This window comes from Colobus angolensis, unplaced genomic scaffold (genome assembly GCF_000951035.1).
Source record: "Colobus angolensis palliatus isolate OR3802 unplaced genomic scaffold, Cang.pa_1.0 Scaffold3, whole genome shotgun sequence".
NCBI classification, from domain to species: Eukaryota; Metazoa; Chordata; class Mammalia; order Primates; family Cercopithecidae; genus Colobus; species Colobus angolensis.
This window is the reverse complement of record NW_012116265.1, coordinates 21,051,923-21,069,294: the sequence shown is the minus strand read 5'-3', so window position 1 is coordinate 21,069,294 and position 17,372 is coordinate 21,051,923. Positions and strand designations below refer to the sequence as shown.

Genomic DNA, 17,372 nt, shown 5'->3' with positions numbered 1-17,372 from the left:
TTTAAGCAATTCTCCTGCCTCAGCCTCCCTAGAGTAGCTGGGATTATAGGCATGCACCACCACACTCGGCTAATTTTTGTATTTTTAGTAGAGATGGGGTTTCAGCATGTTGGCCAGGCTGGTCTTGATTGAACTCCTGACCTCATGATCCAGCCCCCCCTCAGCCTCCTAGTGCTGGGATTACAGGAGTGAGCCACCACGCCTGGCCAGAAAATTACTGATAAAGACCTACAAATAGTTACCTTGATTCCTTCTTAGTGTTGTAAGTGTATGGTTTCTATAAGTGGTATTCTTGCATTGTAAGAACCCATAGAAAGCAAATAGGAAATAAGCCATCATTTCAGCCCCTAAACTCCTGATTCTGGCATTTTGGTGTATTTAGCAATCTGATGTTTTTGTTTGTTTAATCTGCTTACAATTTTGTTTATTCTGTGCGGTAGCTTTCACAATTAACTTAAAATTGTATTTTGTCTTTACTGCATAACTGAATTTTCAGCCATTTAGTATCTGTTTAAAAGAATGAACTATTACATACAGTTGTTACTATTTGTGTACCTGTTGAGCAAAACAGTCTGAAAACTTGTGAATGGTTTGCAGATGTGTTATATAGTGTGCTAGTCCTGAAATTTAGGGGCCAGAATTTTTTAGCTATTAAGAAAAAGGAAATGAAAATAAACTAGTATCTCAGGAATAGTGAAATAAAAAAAAAAAATGAAGCTTTTATGATGTTAAGAACAAAACCAACTCTGTGTTTAATAGGACTACAGAGATGGTTTTGAGAAAACATGTATGTTTAGTAACTGTTGTTGTAGAGTGATTTTGATTTTCTTGCTTGATTTTTCTTTCCCCTGAATTTGCTGTTTTCTTTAAGAATGCAAGGCCAGAAACTGTCGCTAATGACGATGAAGAAGCCTTGGATGAAGAAACAAAGAGGAGAGATCAGATGATTAAAGGGGCTATTGAAGTTTTAATTCGTGAATACTCCAGTGAGCTAAATGCCCCCTCACAGGAATCTGATTCTCACCCCAGGAAGAAGAAGAAGGAAAAGAAGGAGGACGTATGTGTTCTGACAACAACATATAATTTCTACCATTTGTTTTTTATGATATCACTCTTATGCTTTGATTACATGTCAGTTTTCTTTTTTTCTTTCTTTTCTTTTTTTGAGATGGAGGCTCACTTTGTCTCCCAGACTGGAATGCAGTGGCGCAATCTCAGCTCACTATAACCTCCGCCTCTCGGGTTCTGTGGGGCATTATATGTAATCTAGAGAAGTTTTAAAGTATATGGGAGAATGCGCATGGGTTATATGCCATATATCCCTCAAGGGATCCACTTGCCTCATTCTCCCAAAGTGCTGGGATACAGGCGTGAGCCACCACTCCCAGCCTTAAAATTTTTTTTAATTATTTTAAAAAATATATTAAAAATACATTTTAAACTTTTTTACAGAGACAGGGTTTCATTATGTTTTCTAGACTGGTCTCCAACTCCTGGGTTCAGGTTATCCTCCTGTCTCAGCTTCCTAAAGTGCCAGGATTACAGTCGTGAGCCACTGCGCCTGACTCTTATTTTACTTTGTTTGCCTGTGGTTGTTCTGTGTCTGTTCTAAGCAAGAAACCAGATCTGATTCACTGAAGATTTCCACCCACTCTTAATTTTTAGCTGCCTTTCTTTAGAAACTATGTTGCATTCCCCTCCCTGAACAATAGTGGTATTGAATAATCAAACTGGAGGATTCTGAAAGAGCAGTACAACTTGAAACATTCCTCCTCAGTGAATTGATTGCTACCTCTTTATCGCCCTAAGCTAATTGAACAGTGGGCAGTCCGGGTTGAAAGAAAAGGTTTAGTTTTCTTATACTTATTTCCTTTGGATAAACTTAGATAAATTATAGGAAATGTTCTTTTAAAAATAATGGAAGAAACCAGGAGTGGTGGATGATATACATGTAGTCCCAGCAGCTGGGGAGGCTGAGGGGAGGTTTACTTGAGCCCATGAGCTTGAGTCTAGCCTGGGCTACAGAGCGAGACCCTGTCTGTAAAGTAAGAAAAAAAATCCCAGAAGTATTGGAAGTATTTTGTTTTATTTATTTATGTTTTTGAGACAATATCTTGCTCTGTCACCCAGACTGGAGGATGGTGGTGCAATTACGGCTCACTGCAGCCTTGAATACCCGTCCTAAAGTGATCCTCCTGTGTTAGCCTCCTGAGAAGCTGAGACTATAGGCATGTGCCACCATACCCAGCTAATTTTTTTGTTTTTTGTAGAGATAGGGTTTCACCATGTTGCCCAAGCTGGTGTTGAACTCCTGAGCTTGAATGATCTGCCTGCCTCAGCCTTCCAAAGTGCTGGGACTACAAGCGTGACCCACTCATAGCCAGTGTTTTATATGCATCCATTATATAATAAAAAAATACTACGTGGTATATATATTATGGTATATATATGATTAGTTATGAATGGATGGTTACATTTTATATTATTTTAAATTTGAATGCCTTTTTAGGCCATCTTCAGTTTTCTTTGTGGCCAGATACATTTTTATCATTTGGCCATAAAACTTTTCTTTTTTGTTTTTTTTGACCCCCCCACTGAAATGGAATCTCACTCAGTTGCCCAGGCTGGAGTGCAGTGGCTGCGATCTTGGCTCACTGCAAGCTCTGCCTCCTGTGTTCAAGCAATTCTCCTGCCTCAGCCACCATGCCTGGCTGGTTTTTTGTATTTTTAATAGAGACGGGATTTCACTGTGTTAGCCAGGATGGTCTCGATCTCCAGACCTCGTGATCCGCCTGAGCCACCGTGCCCGACCCATAACTTTTCTAATGAGATGTATTCTATTAGGAATGGTAATTGGTAGGGTCAGTAAGGTAAGGTCAGTAAGGTATGGAGTAATTGAGACCTGTAGAGTTCATTCTTTCTCTTTCTTCATTAGTGGGAAAGGAGAAAAATAACATATTTGTTTGATATGGATGGGGAGAAGATAATAAAATCTTCCTCTGTGGCAGGAGTTATGGGTAAATATTGTTGGTATGATTAGAAAGCCCTGCTACTATGAGATCACCTTCTATATTTCCATTTCTTGAGCGTGTTCGAGTATCCAGAGAGGAGGTGGTGTGTGATCAGTTATTGTGAAGAGAGTGAAATCACTTTTATTCCCAAGTAATTTGAAATCAAGAAATCATCACAAAAGCGTACTGTATTGTTCATGTCATAAATGTATAGGGCATTGCTTTGCAGAGTAGTATGAGCTCTGTTTTTCTCTTTTAAAAAAGATTCTTGGTGGATTTTTTCGCAGATTTTCCGCAGATTTCCAGTGGCCCCACTGATCCCTTATCCACTCATCACTAAGGTTCGTTTAAATTGTAGGCTTTGACAATACTGTGTTTACTGCTGATTGTTGATTTATCATTCTTGTCTTTGTGATTTTTCACTATTAACTTTAGATTGTTAGATTTGTTATTGTGGATGTTCTATTTACTTATTTACTCTTTGAGACAGAATATCTAACCTTTAACTGTTTATATTGAAGTAGGTTGTTCTTTTTTCATTCGCTCCTTTGCTCGTTTTCTTTTAGGAGGATATAAATGCTATAGAAATGGAAGAAGACAAAAGAGACCTGATATCTCGAGAGATCAGCAAATTCAGAGACACACATAAGGTAGTATTCTTGTCTTTTCACTTGATACCAATCTAGACTTTTTACAGAATCCAAAGCAAAGAGACAAAAAAACAACCTTAAATTAGAATATAATTTTAAATGCTTTTTATAGGTTTAATTGATACTTAGATAGAAAAAAAGAAACAGAAGACCAATACCATATTAAAGTGGTCCTTGACATATTGTGCTTAGTTTTTTCAGTTACTGACTATTCTGCAGTCATCTCACTTTAATATGAATAGAAGCTAATTTTATTTTTAGATTTCAACATAAACATCAAGGTCAGACTTAAATTAGATTCAGGGGGCAGCAGGATAACATACACTGTAGTGTATTTCTGCGGGCAGTTATTTAACTTGATCTTAGGATTACCTTTTCTTTAGAGAGCTGAGATTAAAATTTACATTTTATATTTGTATAGATTTAAGTTGAGTGGGGGAGATTTTAAAAAGTAGGTCAGTGGTTACCAGACTTACCAAATTTTAGATGCATGGAAGAACTGTAAATTCCCATAAAGCTAATCTATTCATTGACCCCCACCATTATGATAGAGATCATATGGTGACTAATGCAAGATGAAACTCTCAGCTTGGAAAGTAACAAGGAATAGGATGTAAGTATGAGCTTCTGTTTTTTATTATATTTATGGATGCCCCCTCAGAAAAATATGCAAAGGGGTAACTGGCTTGGAAATGGGTATTTATGCATAGTAAATCCCACTCACGAGTTTTGCCTATTTGAAGCTTCTCTCAATGACAGTGCATCTGTGAATGTTCGCTGGTGTTGAAAATGATGCTTTTGGACGGTGCAATGCAAACACTGCATGACATGTATTTTGATGGTAGAGATAATAAGGTGTTGCTGGTTCTTACTGATAGACTGAGAGATCTTTAACTCAGTGAAATGTTAAATGTTCATTTTCTCTTTTACTCTTACTTTTTCCCATTGCTTTAAAAATCTGTAGTTCACAAATAATGCCAATGAATCAGTGCTGCTGAACACTTACTATCCAGATGCCCAGCCCTCGCTCATATACACAGTGCTTTTTCAAGAATTAAATGTGTCTGAGAGCACAAACATAATTCTCCCAAAATTAATTTTGAGAGTTGAAAAGGTGGTCTATGGGAAATCATTTTAGATGAATAATTTTGGTTAGGTATAATACTCAAATTCAGGACCGAGTAAGCTTAAAAATGGTATATGGTTGTGTGTGTGGTTTACCCCCTTTTTGTTTTTATTTATTTGTTAAACCCTGTCATGTTATTGGTAAATTATGAGGAAATCATGTTTTAAGAAAAATTTGAAAATATATTTGCTTTAAAGTTTGGGAATCTGTCAGGCATTTTACTGCCTTAGTATTATTTCACTGGAGGGAATGTTTTGAATTTTCAGAATGTTCTTTTCAAAATAAAAAGAGATCAAAATGAAAAACCAAAACAAGTTTTTTTTTTATTGGGTGGTTTGGCTAAAAGGGTTGTTTGAAACTCCAGTAACAAAAAATGAGCTCAGTGAACCTTTGCATGTTTTGGTATGAGTTTATTAAATAACCACAGACTGTCAGGGTATCAGCGTGGCAGGGGGCGTCCATTTACAGCACGGATGAGTCTGAAGAGAGAATGAGGTAAGATTTATGATTTTTTAAAAAATCTGTCCTTTCCTCTTCATTACTTTCTTACGTAATTTTAGACTTGCCTCATTTCCCTTCTCCAATCTTTATTTTTAAAAAAACATGTAATGTATATGTTTACATGTATACATATATTTATATACATGTATATATATCTCTCATATATAAACTTTAGGAAACATTTAGTATGGACTAGATTCACTCACTTTTTCATTTACTTAGAATCAAACTTTTGAAATGAGTTCTGAAACAAATGGTTATTTATATTACTGAATATAAAGAGCACAGTGAAATAAGCAAGAATTAAAAATTGAGGAATTCTACAGGAAAATTAGTATTGGAACAGCTAAAATATTCTGTAAGTATCTATTTCAGAAATAAACAAATTTCTTTATAAGTGTATGCCATTGAGGTAAGTTTTATATAGTCTAGCCTCATTTTACAATATAAATTTTTATATTCATTAGAACTGTTTCAGAAATGAGATTTTTCCCCCTTTAATAGCTGTCAGTTTCTGTCCTCTTTCTGTCATCTCATTTCATCCCTTTGTAATTTCAATGTATTCAGTTTTGGCTTTGCCTGCATTCTACTTCGATACAGACTGGCACAGCAGCTGAATATGTTGCTCATACATTAGCTTTTCTTTCATAACCTGCTATCAGTTCTCTGATCCATGAGGAGAAAGAGAGTATCTGACAGGTAAGATTGCTTTTTAAAGTTGTTTTAAATGCATTACATGACTGAGAAAAGAAAAATGCACATTTTATTGTTGCAGTTTAAAATTTCATTTCGGTGAAACTAAACGTGAAACAAAAGGGATAAATGTGTTTTGTTTTGTATTGTTTTACCTGTTTGGGATATTTTTTTCTGAGTTTGTGTAGAAACCATGTGGTACACTGGTAATCTTTTCAGGGTACAAACTTGGTCTGACTTTGTTATTTGGTTTATTTGTGAACCATGTACTTGCTCTTCCTCCCAGAAACATAGCTTGTAGGCAAGGTTAATCCAGTGTTGGCGATCCATGTCCTAGCACAGCATCTGTAAGTTAATGCACAATCGTTCCTTCCAAGGATGGATTTATCATTGTAAATATATTTTCATTGTCTTACAGGCATAATGGGCATAAGTGTATTGCTTTTAAATATTTTAAATGAAACTATTACAGTTACATATATTTTGCTTGAAGTGAGTGATTTTCAAACTTTCTGTATTTGGTGGGCTGTCCATCTTGTAATGGTGGGAGTAAATGTTTCCATAGATAATAAGGCAGTTCTTGGCTGAATTCAGCTTGTGTTTCTTTTGGAGGGTGGGCAAATCAGAGGGCAGAGATTATTTAGTTGCATTATAGGTATTCTTCTGTACCACTTGCTCTTTGAAACCCTCAACTTGAGGTAATGCACAGTCTGGGGTTTTAATTAGTATTAATCATCGTGTGGATTTACAGAAATCCATAATGGACAGAGTTGAGTTTTAACCAGTGATAGTATTTATAGAAAATATTTCGAACCACCACATTCTTCATGTTCATTTTAGTTAATACATAGTCATTGAGTGGCCAGCCACACCTGACACAATCTCCCAGCATCCAAGATTGGAGATTCCTGGTCTGTGTAGAGTATATGGTTTTGCACGAAATCTTTCTAGTCTTGTGATTGCTTCAGTTTAATTTGTCACATAAAACCACAAGTATTTAATATTAGTGTATCAGTGGTTTGGTGTTTTTGTTCCCAATATTGGGTATTGCGCCAGGAAAAATCTGAATACTGGAGCTACAGAGTTAACTCTAAAAGTGCTTTTATTGGTTTCTAGAAACTGGAAGAAGAGAAAGGCAAAAAGGAAAAAGAAAGACAGGAAATTGAGAAAGAACGGAGAGAAAGAGAGAGGGAGCGTGAAAGGGAACGAGAAAGGCGAGAACGGGAACGAGAAAGGGAAAGAGAACGTGAACGAGAAAAGGAGAAAGAACGGGAGCGGGAACGAGAACGGGATAGGGACCGTGACCGGACGAAAGAGAGAGACCGAGATCGGGATCGAGAGAGAGATCGTGACCGGGATAGAGAAAGGAGCTCAGATCGTAATAAGGATCGGAGTCGATCAAGGTAAGTCTTTACAGAAGTTACTGTTTCCTGATAGCTTTTATAGAACTACCGGGTAGTCCTCCAGAGTACCATTTGCATTCATGGAATGAGAGGATTTTTTTTGTGTGTGAGACATTCTCACTCTGTCACTCAGGCTGGACTGCAGTGGCTGAGCGTGGCTCACTGCAATCTCCGCCTCCTGGGTTCAAGTGATTCTCATTCCTCAGCCTCCCAAGTAGCTGGGATTACAGGTTCATACCACCATGCCCAGCTAATTTTTTGTATTTTTGGTAGAGATGGGGTTTTACCATGTTAATCAGCCTGGTTTTGAACTCCTGGCCCCAAGTGATCCACCTGCCTTAAGCCTCCCAAAGTGCTGGGACTAGAGGCGTGAGTCACTGCACCCAGCCTGATTTTTTTTAGAGACAACATGGTCTTTGTCTGTCTCTCTCTCTTTGTCTCTCACGCTCTCTCTCTCACACACACACTCACTATCGGTGAAAGTAATAATTTTCAACTATGGTTAATTTCTGTCTGAAGCCACTTTCTATAGAAACACAGTGGCCACTCAGTATTCTGGGCAGACATGACTCCCTGCTGTCTCCCTGGGTCCATGGGCATTTTTTAAGTTGTTCTTTTCGTTGAAGTTCTGTATACTGAGACATCAACTCTAGCACCACATCTTTTTAGCCCCTAGCATTTTTATTTGGTTTTTTAGCCCACTGCACTGCCACAGCTTAATCTTTCTGTCTGTAAATTTACTATCTACCTCTACCTCTGACTCCTAGTAATTTTACTCTTTGGAAGGTTTTATTTTTTATTTAAAATTTTTAAATTATATTGAATTTTTTTTTTTTTTTGAGGCATGGTCTTGCTCTGTCACCCAAGTTGGAGTGCAGTGGTGCAGTCTTGGCTCATTGCAACCTTTGCCTCCCAGGCTTAAGCAATTCTCCTGCTTCAGCCTCCCGAGTAGCTGGGACTATAGGCACACACCACTGTCCCGGACTAATTTTTGAGGTTTTTTTTTGTAGAGAACAGGTTTTACTATGTTGCCCAGCTGGTCTCGAACTCCTGAGCTCAGGTAATCTGCCCGCCTCAGCCTCCCAAAGTGCTGGGATTACAGATGTGAGCCACCACGCCCGGCCTTATATTGAATTATTTTGATGAGTCATCTCATTGTTGAGCAATGAGGTATACTGAGCAAACATGAACAAAGGAAGAGGAGAAAGCAGCAAGGAAGAGAGAAAAAACTCCTTTTTCTTCAAGCTAGTTTTAAAATATACATTACTGTGTTGCAGTTTCTTACTTGATTATGGCTGGAGGGAGTTCCACTTTAGGTCATTTCACCTAATTGCCAGAACTGGAACTGGAAGCCCAGAGCACTCAACCTTTAGTAGGCATTAAAATTATTTCATTCTGTCCATCCCTGATACAGTCATTGAGAGGTTGATATGTACAAAATCCATCTCTCATATTTATGGCATAAGTGTATCCATGAAGAGTATATTTCACATATACATATTAAATATGCATACATACAGTTATTTGATTAGATCCTTGGCACCATACTATATATAATCTGCAATTTGGTTTTACTACTTTTTTTTTTTTTGGAGACAGGCGTGCTCCGTCACCTTGACTGGAGTGCAGTGATACAATCATAGGTCACCATAAACTCGAAGTCCTGGGCTCATAGGATCTTCCCACGTCAGCCTCTGGAGTAGCCAGGACTACAGGCACGTGCCACCATGCCTCTTGGCCTCAAGCAAGCCTCCTGCCTCAGCTTCTTAAAATGCTGGGATTAGATTTTATCACTCTAATTAAATATTTGAGGACTTTCAGTGCTGATACTTACCAAAGTTCTAACTTAATCCATGCAACATGTCAAAATTCTCTGTTTTCCATGTTTGCCAGCACTTACTCCTTGATTACTAGTAAGCTAAACTATCTCTCTTTTTTTTTTTTAACAAAAGATTATTTTACTATCTCTTAACATATTCATTAGTCCTTCATATTTCTTTTGGGAATTAACAGTTTTCCTTTTTTCTGTTTTATACCATCAGGGGATTGACTATTATTCCAGTATATGATGGGCATTAACTAATCATTCATTTTAATGATTTGTAACTATTTTATATTTAGATTGCATTTGTTTTCTGACATATCAGTAAGCATTAACATTGATATTAGAATGCATTTTAGGATTTGGGACTGCAATTTATGTCTTTCTCATGAGTGTAGAAGAGGTTATATAGTTCTATGCAAATCAAGTGCTAGATTCTGGCCTGTGAGATTTTATATTATTTTATAATGTATGTTGTCCTCCTTTACTTTGGTCTTGAAAACAGAAAGTAGACTGACAGGTTTGTAAAATATTTTGTTTACATTAGAGAAAAAAGCAGAGATCGTGAAAGGGAACGAGAGCGGGAAAGAGAGAGAGAGAGAGAACGAGAGCGAGAACGAGAACGGGAGCGAGAGAGAGAGCGAGAGAGGGAACGGGAGCGAGAAAGAGAAAAAGACAAAAAACGGGACCGAGAAGAAGATGAAGAAGATGCATATGAACGAAGAAAACTTGAAAGAAAACTCCGAGAGAAAGAAGCTGCTTATCAAGAGGTAAGTTGAACAAACTCTTTTATTCTTATCTTGGTATCCCTTAATAGGTTAACCAAAATTTATAGAACGCTATGTATAAACTTCTAAAGCTTTCAAAATTTAATTTTTTTAGCGCCTTAAGAATTGGGAAATCAGAGAACGAAAGAAAACCCGGGAATATGAGAAAGAAGCTGAAAGAGAAGAAGAAAGAAGAAGAGAAATGGTAAGATTCTAGGCTAAAGTAAGTGATTTTTCAGGTATAAAGTCAGATTATATCTTTACTGCTGACTACAAGTAACTTAATAATTGAAATGCACACGCTTCTCTGTTCATGGATAATTTAATTTTTATGTATTTTGAGCATTTTGAGCCAATTTAAGTACACCAAAATCTTTTTTCCTCTTTTCAAATTTTTGCTGCATCCAAAGTTATCTTTCTGTATACCATCAAAGTAAATTTGTCATATAGTAATATTTAAGTCAAAAAGTTATTAACTTATTTTTAAGAATCTACATGTTTTTAAAATTGTTGAACTGTTGTTATTAGATGTAATAGAAATTCCATAAGTTAAGAGTAAGAGATTCATTTTATCTCACGGATTGTTTGCTATCAGTTTAGAGTTAGGTAGGCATTAACCTTTAAATTGATTAATGAACATGATTTAAATTTCTGCGTTTCTTAAAAAGTATTTCTTGTATTATCATCTACCTTAAAAATGGAATTAAAAAACATATACATACATACATGTAAACATACATATATATGTATATACTTTTTTTTTTTGAGATGGAGTGTTGCTCTGCCACCCACGCAGGGGGTGCAATCTTGGCTCACTGCAACCTCCTCCTCCCAGGTTCAAGTGATAAGTGATTCTCCTGCCTTAGCCTCCCAAGTAGCTGGGATTATAGGCGTGTGCCACCACACCCAGCTAATTTTTGTATTTTTAGTAGAGACGGGGTTTCACCATGTTGGCCAGGATGGTCTCAAATTCCTGACCTCAAATGATCTGCCTGCCTTGGCCTCCCAAAGTGCTGGGATTACAGGCGTGAGCCGTATTTTTCATTTAATAAGATAATCTCCAGTTTTGTTGGTGTGCTTAGGTATTGTATTTTAAAGATTATATTCAAAGAGCATATTTATTGTAGCGTAGTATATGTATGTGGTTTGCATTTTACAGATACGTCCTCATTCAGACTTTTCTTAGATGTAAAAAATTTAAAATGTCTAATGTGACTTATAATTAATATATGAAGTATATGAAAAATAAAATTTAAGGGGATAAGAAAAATCTTTTTTTTAAACGAAAGTATTATGGCATAGAGTGGTATTTTATACATATCTCATTTTACAGTAAAAACATTTTATGTACAACTGTAGAGAGCTGTGCAGATAGCTCCAACTTAAATTAGAAAATATTTTCGCTATAGAAAATAGTAAAAATACCATTTCCCAGTCTAGGCCAACAAGTTTATTTAAACCAAATAGCTGGATACATTATACATTTATAAATATGGTTTAAATTCTGGGATCCAGGAGAAACTGTAGTTTCATTTATTGAAACGGCCATGTTTTTCCTTAAATTATGTGAAGAGAAATTCCTATAAATCTTCCCCTTACTCTTGATTGATGTCTGAGTCTGAAAAATCTGTTTACATGAAAAAGGGAAGAGTAATCTTTATTACTTGTATGTTATTTTTATACATTGTCCTTATTTCCTCAAAGGCCAAAGAAGCTAAACGACTAAAAGAATTCTTAGAAGACTATGATGATGATAGAGATGACCCCAAATATTACAGGTAAAGAAGGCTTGTTCTGTGGACTCATACTTGGTTTTTTATTAGCTGTATTTTCCCATACTCACAGTTGATGATGCAGGTTCACTAAGTGGAATAAGAAAACAGGAAACTTGGCCGGGCACGGTGGCTCAAGCCTGTAATCCCAGCACTTTGGGAGGCCGAGACGGGCGGATCACGAGGTCAGGAGATCGAGACCATCCTGGCTAACACGGTGAAACCCCGTCTCTACTAAAAAAATACAAAAAACTAGCCGGGCGACCTGGTGGGTGCCTGTAGTCCCAGCTACTCGGGAGGCTGAGGCAGGAGAATGGCGTAAACCCAGGAGGTGGAGCTTGCAGTGAACTGAGGTCCGGCCACCGCACTCCAGCCTGGGCAGCAGAGTGAGACTCCGTCTCAAAAAAAAAAAAGAAAACAAGAAACTTTCACATTCCGTGTAATAATTACTTCTATAGTGAATACACTGTTTTCTTGGGAGAAAAGAGCTATCAGAAAAGTATCAACGTTTCTATGCATCTTTTGTGCAGTGGGGGAGCCCATGATAGTGTTATATCAAATAATACTATTTTTATCTTTGTGTGTTGTAAATGGGTCTGATTTTTAAAATTTTTTCTTGATGTTTTTTAGAGACAGGGTCTTACCTCAGCCTCAATGCAGTGGCATGATCATAGTTCATTGTAACCTCGAACTCTTGGGCTCAAGCAATCCTCCCTTCCCACTCTCTTGAGTAGGTTGGACTATAGGTGTGGGCTACCACGCCTGTCTGCTAGGTACAATTTTTATAGCAAGTTACAACTAATCTCTGTAACTATCTGGGTTTGTCTAGAAATTTTGGTCTCCTAGCAATTTGAGCTCCTGTCTCTCACCCCATCTCCAAATTGATACATTATTGTGAAGTAAGAGTTGTGACAACTGCCTTCTCTCATTCTTTGTTCCCATGGCATTTTCAAATTACTCTCATTCTAATATTTATGACTTTATGGCAAAATTGCTTGTTTTGCTCTTCCTTCCATCCAAACTGTAAGTTCCCTGGGGATACAGACAGTGTCTTGATACTATTTTATCTATAGTTCTGTTTTATCTATAGTATTTTATCTAATTTGTCTGACATGATACAATCATAATGAAGATATTTAATATAGTTTAATACAATATAGCCAAAATAATTAAAACATTGTAATTAGTTGCTTAAATTTAAAGAGTGCCAGGGATTTGGCTTTGTAGAAAATGCCATGAAATCAGTAAAATCATTGAAGGCTAGAAGCATAAAGTGGCAATGTATAACGTCAACATTCTGAGAAGTAATGAACTGCTAGATAGGAGAGAACCTCTGCTTTCTGTTGATTCTGCACTACTTTCTGAGATATTTTTTACAAGTGAATAAATTGGGGATACAGAACTCTCAGTGCTACTAATGCTACTTCATGTATTTTTTTAGGTTGGTATCTAGGAAAACGAAAATTATTTGTTGGGTATTCCTTGTGAGATAGGCACAAAATGTGAGCTCTCTTTCTGAAAGCGACTATTTTACTTCTTTAAACATTTATTAGAATGACTTTCAGGATGAAGGGAACATAGTGGTAAATGACAAGATAATGCTTATTTGTTATACATTTATAGGTAGAGAACACACTCTGGTGTGTTCTGTAGATACGGAACATTAAGACATTCTTTAACCTCTTAGCATGCAGGTTGTAGTATTGAAAAGAGGTGCTGTTGGAGATGTCATGTGTACTGCTCAATGATCTGAGTATTAAATGAAGCCTTTTATCATTCACTTTTACAGAGGAAGTGCTCTTCAGAAAAGGTTGCGTGATAGAGAAAAGGAAATGGAAGCAGATGAACGAGATAGGAAGAGAGAGAAGGAGGAGCTTGAGGAAATCAGGCAGCGCCTTCTGGCAGAAGGGCATCCAGATCCAGATGCAGAGCTCCAGAGGGTAAGATACTATACCATCCACATGATTTTGTTTTAAGGTTATCATGTCATCTTAAAGCCAACTATGATGCAGTTTAATTTATAGTTAAGGGAAATGCATTTTATGCTCCATGTAATGTGCTATTTTGTGGAACGTTATTAGTACTTTTTCTTTAATTACACAAGTTGTCAGTATTAGTTGATTTACAACTTCATTCTAAACATCCTGCGGATGTCTTATTCATTTGTTTTCTTTGTATGTCTTTTTTTTTTTTTTTTTTTAAATTAGATGGAGTCTGACTCCGTCTTCCCAGGCAGGAGTGCAGTGGTGCGATCTCAACTCACTGCAACCTCTGCCTCCTAGGTTCAAGTTATTCTCCTGGCTCAGCTACCCAAGTAGTTGGGATTACAGGTGCCCGCCACCATGCCCAGCTAATTTTTGTATTGTTAGTTGGAGACTGGGTTTCACCATTTTGGCCAGGCTGATCTACCTCAAGTGATTACTGGCTTCGGCCTCCCAAAGTACTGGGATTACAGGCATGAGCCACTGCGCCTGGCCATTCTATTGTATATCTTTTTTTTTTTTTTTTTTTTTTTGAGACGGAGTCTAGCTCTGTCGCCCAGATCTCAGCTCACTGCAAGCTCTGCCTCCCGGGTTCACGCCATTCTCCTGCCTCAGCCTCCCGAGTAGCTGGGACTACAGGCGCCCGCCACCTCGCCCAGCTAGTTTTTTTGTATTTTTTTAGTAGAGACGGGGTTTCACCGTATTAGCCAGGATGATCTCGATCTCCTGACCTCGTGATCTGCCCGTCTCGGCCTCCCCAAGTGCTGGGATTACAGGCTTGAGCCACTGCGCCCGGCCTATTGTATGTCTTCTAATGCCACTTTGCTAGAATCTGTTATTTCTATAGTTGAACCTGTTCTTCCTATAATTTGCTCTGACACTTACTTTTTGTGATTTAAATTCCTTCTCTATTGCCAAAGTATTTTGTTTTTATTTTTATTTTTTATTTATTTATTTTGAGATGGAGTTTCACTCTTGTTGCCCAGCCTGGAGTGCAATGGGCGTGATCTCGGCTCACTGCAATCTCTGCCTCCCGGGTTTAAGCGATTCTCCTGCCTCAGCCTCTGGAGTAGCTGGGATTGTCTAATTTTTTGTGTTTTCCTAGTAGAGACAGGGTTTCACCATGTTGTCCAGGCTGGTCTCGAACTCCTGACCTCAGGTAATCCACCCGCCTCGGCCTCCCAAAGTGTTGCTGGCATTACTGGCGTGAGCTACCACACCTGGCCAGTATTTTGTATTTAAAATAAAGCTGTTTCCTTTTTTGTTTTTTGTTTTGTTTTGTTTTTGAGATAGAGTCTTGCTCTCTTGCCCACACTGGAGTGCAATAGTGTGATCTCTGCTCACTGCAGCCCCTAACTCCTGGGTTCAAGCAATTCTCCTGCCTCAGGTACCCGAGTAGCTGGTTAGTATTAGGAATTACAGGTGCACGCCACCTTGCCTGGCTAATTTTTGTATTTTTATTTTTATTTATTTATTTTTTTGAGACGGGGTCTCGCTCTGTCACCCAGGCTGGAGTGCAGTGGTGTCATCTCGGCTCACTGCAAACTCCGCTTCCCAGGCTCCAGGGATTCTCTTGTCTCAGCCTCCCGAGTAGCTGGGATTACAGGCATGCGCCACCACTCCTGACTAATTTTTGTATTTTTAGTAGCAACAGGGTTTTACCATGTTGGTCAGGCTAGTCTAGAACTCCTGACCCCAAGTGATCCGCCCATCTTGGCTTCCCAGAGTCCTGGGATTACAGGCGTGAACCACTGTGCCCGGCCTTTTTTTATTTTCCTGAGACAGAGTCTGGCTTTGTTGCCTAGGCTGGAGTGCAGTGGTGGAATCTTGGTTCACTGCACCCTCTGCCTCCTGGGCTCAAGTGGTCCTCAGGCCTCTACCTCCTGAGTGTCTGGGACACTTATAAGCATGAGCAGAGTGCCTAACTTCTTTATGCTTTTTTGTTGAGATGGGGTTTTCCTGTTTTACCTGGGATTGAGCCACTGCCCATGTCTTTTTTTTTTTTTCTTTTTTCTTTTTGAGTGGGTGTCTTGCTCTGTTGCCCAGGCTGTAGTGCAGTTCTGCGAGGCTCACTGCAACCTCCACCTCCCAGGTTCAAGCGATTCTCCTGCCTCAGCTTCCTGAGTAGCTAGGATTACAGTCTCGCACCACCACACTTGGCTAATTTTTGTATTTTCAGTAGAGATAGGGTTTCACCATGTTGGCCAAGCTGGTCTCAAACTCGTGACCTCAGGTGATCTGCCCACCGCAGCCTCCCAAAGTGCTGGGATTATAGGCGTGAGCCACCACGCCTGGCTTTTTCTCTTTTCGTAAAGGCTTTTTACAAGAGATAATGTAAAACAAAAATCAAGTTGAATGGTGTAGAGTTGTAGTTAATCAGATTATTGTTTTGGTTTTAGATGGAACAAGAGGCCGAGAGGCGCAGGCAGCCACAAATAAAGCAAGAGCCAGAATCAGAAGAAGAGGAAGAAGAAAAGCAAGAAAAAGAAGAAAAACGAGAAGAACCCATGGAAGAGGAAGAGGAGCCAGAGCAAAAGCCTTGTCTGAAACCTACTCTGAGGCCCATCAGCTCTGCTCCATCTGTTTCTTCTGCCAGTGGCAATGCAACACCTAACACTCCTGGGGATGAGTCTCCCTGTGGTATTATTATTCCTCATGAAAACTCACCGGATCAACAACAACCTGAGGAGCATAGGCCAAAAATAGGACTAAGTCTTAAACTGGGTACGTTAGCATTTCCTTCCTTCTTTATTTTCTTCCCTTCACCCCTGCAAATACCTGTATTGTGCTTTAAGGAAAAAAATATGTATTTGTGCTTGGTTAGGTAGATAGAAGATTACTAAAAAATGCCTTTCTAGCTCACGATTGTTTTCATAGTTTTACTAGTGCTCCTATATCTGCAGCTGCCTCGAGTTCTGAGAAGAAGTGAAAAGTTTAATTTTCTAGCACTTGTGAGTAGTGAGTTATTTTTTACAGTTGGGATCTTTCTCTAAGATTTGTGGAAGTATATTTTGCATTGCTTTTGAGGGATGGTGGGTTGTAAAATGAAACACTTGGAAATTAAGTCATCATGCTAAGAGAGTGTTTTTACTGTAGGTGCTTCCAATAGTCCTGGTCAGCCTAATTCTGTGAAGAGAAAGAAACTGCCTGTAGATAGTGTCTTTAACAAATTTGAGGATGAAGACAGTGATGACGTACCCCGAAAAAGGAAACTGGTTCCCTTGGATTATGGTGAAGATGATAAAAATGCAGCCAAAGGCACTGTAAACACTGAAGAAAAGCGTAAACACATTAAGAGTCTCATTGAGAAAATCCCTACAGCCAAACCTGAGCTCTTCGCTTATCCCCTGGATTGGTCTATTGTGGATTCTGTGAGTAGGAAATTGTATTTCATCATGTTATTGGGAACAGTTGGAATATGCCATAAAAATTCATTTGAAGAAAAAAAAACCTCATTTGATTCTATTAATGACAAATAAGTAGGGATGATCATCTTGACACCAACTCAATGGCATAGTCAAGAAATTAGTAATAATGGAAAAATTTTTGGTGGTACTTGAAGACTTATTAAAAGCAGATGATTGTATCTTGATACATACCGGCCTTTTTTTTTTTTTTTTGAGACAGAGTCTCGCTCTGTCGCCC

General features: G+C 38.3%; 1 protein-coding gene across 1 annotated transcript in view; it reads left to right on the top strand.

The window, feature by feature from the left end:
• The window catches only part of RBM25 (RNA binding motif protein 25), an 84,472-nt gene that overhangs the window by 54,591 nt on the left and 12,509 nt on the right, over positions 1-17,372 (top strand). The window contains exons 7-16 of the mRNA XM_011949815.1: positions 872-1,057; positions 3,299-3,352; positions 3,578-3,661; positions 7,098-7,384; positions 9,754-9,976; positions 10,089-10,178; positions 11,678-11,751; positions 13,535-13,685; positions 16,127-16,451; positions 16,824-17,191. Of these exons, the coding sequence (XP_011805205.1) occupies positions 872-1,057; positions 3,299-3,352; positions 3,578-3,661; positions 7,098-7,384; positions 9,754-9,976; positions 10,089-10,178; positions 11,678-11,751; positions 13,535-13,685; positions 16,127-16,451; positions 16,824-17,191 (1,842 nt within the window). The remainder of the gene's footprint in view (positions 1-871; positions 1,058-3,298; positions 3,353-3,577; positions 3,662-7,097; positions 7,385-9,753; positions 9,977-10,088; positions 10,179-11,677; positions 11,752-13,534; positions 13,686-16,126; positions 16,452-16,823; positions 17,192-17,372) is intronic.